We start from the raw sequence: 1,591 nt of genomic DNA, 5'->3' as shown, positions 1-1,591 counted from the left end.
AGAGAGAGAGAGAGAGAGAGTGAGAGTTAATGAGTGCCTATGCCTTTATATATTTACCCTGCTGCAGCAAATTTCTCTTAGTGGAGATCGATAAATTATCTTATCTTTATTATCATCATCATCATCATCATCATCATCATCATCATCATCATTGCCGCATTGTCTGCAGCAATCGCAGGACTGAAAATAGCTCAAATCTAGGTTGAGTTAAATGTGTGAACATTTGTGTGTCAACAGTTTGTTTGTTTGTTTGTTCTGTGCAGGGAGTGACCGGACCCCAGGGACTGATTGGACCACCAGGCCAGCCTGGACCTGTTGTAAGTACATCAGTGTGTCTGTCAGTCTGACGTGTGTGTGTGGACTGTTGGCGGGTACTCTGGTGTGGTTTGCTACTTCTTTCCTATCAAACATCGATCGTCGTTATTTCTCCTCCTTCTTTTTTGTGTTTGTCACTCTCTTGTAAAACTTCCACTTCACAATTCCAGTGGTGGTAGTAACAAGTTATAAGAGATAAAAGGAGAAAAAAAGAAGTAAAGAGAAGTAAAAAAAGAGGTTTTAAAAAATATAAAAGAACAGATAAAAGTAAATAAAGAAGTACAAAAAATAATAAAAGAAGAGTTAAAAAAGGAGTTTAAAGAACATTTGATTTTTAAAATGTTCCTAGCAGAGTTTTTTTTTTTTAAGTATAAAAGATCAAGTAAACGTTTTTAGAAAGAGATACAAAAGAAGTGAGAGAAAAGGTAAAAAAGGAGTTTGAAAAATTGACTCAAAGTAGTCATGGCCTCTCAAAGTGACTTTGGCTAATGGTAAAAAAAGAATCATAGTTTCTCAAACTGACCTTGGTTAATGGTGGTGCTGGGCGGCTAGGTTCTCGATTATTGAAAGCTTAAAATCATAGGATGAGTCTCCGAACCCAATAACTTACTTTCTAATGATGTGATTTCTTCCGGTGGTTACTAGTTGGCTCCAAACATCTTCAGGATTTAGGATAACCTTGATTTCGGAACACTACGAAGCATCAACTTATATTTTTCAAATATAACTTTTTTTAAAAAGAAAAAGATTTTAATGGTTAAATTAACTGGTAACCTTTGGTTTACATAAAAAGGAGTCGGAACTTTACTTCCGTAGCATTCATCGTGGGAATCGGTTCCGGAATCAATTCTTCGCCCAGTTTTAGTTAATGGTACACAAACGAGTCATGACTGCTCGTACTGACTTTGGTTTTACAACGGTTTCTTTCTGTCCCCAGGGAGAGAAAAGGTAAAAAAAGAAGTATAAAATAACAGGTGAAAATTTTTAAAAAGTACAAAAGAAGTAAAAGAAGAGGTAAAAAAGGAGTGAAAATGAATTTTACATAAAGTAGTCGTGGCTTCCTGGCTTCTCACACTGACTTTATCTTATGGAACACAACTTACTGTGACTTATGGAACTGACTTTGACTTGACAACGGTTTGTTTCTGTCACCAGGGTGAGACTGGCGTGCCCGGACCCCCAGGAACTCCAGGAGGTCAAGGACCAGTGGTGAGTACAACTTTGGACGTGTGTTTGTGTGAGTGTGTGTGTGTGCGTGTGTGTGTGTGTGTGTGTG

The 1,591-nt window shown here is 37.5% G+C and overlaps 1 protein-coding gene across 1 annotated transcript in view; it reads left to right on the top strand.

Moving 5' to 3' along the window:
• LOC101860554 (collagen alpha-1(I) chain) overlaps positions 1–1,591 on the top strand; it is a gene marked incomplete in the record, with an annotated part of 121,497 nt that overhangs the window by 106,645 nt on the left and 13,261 nt on the right. The window contains 1 exon segment of the mRNA XM_035968271.1: positions 264–317. Within this exon segment, the coding sequence (XP_035824164.1) occupies positions 264–317 (54 nt within the window).

Source organism: Aplysia californica, unplaced genomic scaffold (assembly GCF_000002075.1).
Source record: "Aplysia californica isolate F4 #8 unplaced genomic scaffold, AplCal3.0 scaffold00048, whole genome shotgun sequence".
Classification (NCBI taxonomy): domain Eukaryota; kingdom Metazoa; phylum Mollusca; class Gastropoda; order Aplysiida; family Aplysiidae; genus Aplysia; species Aplysia californica.
Note: the sequence above shows the minus strand (reverse complement) of the source record. Positions and strands in the feature narration are given on the sequence as shown.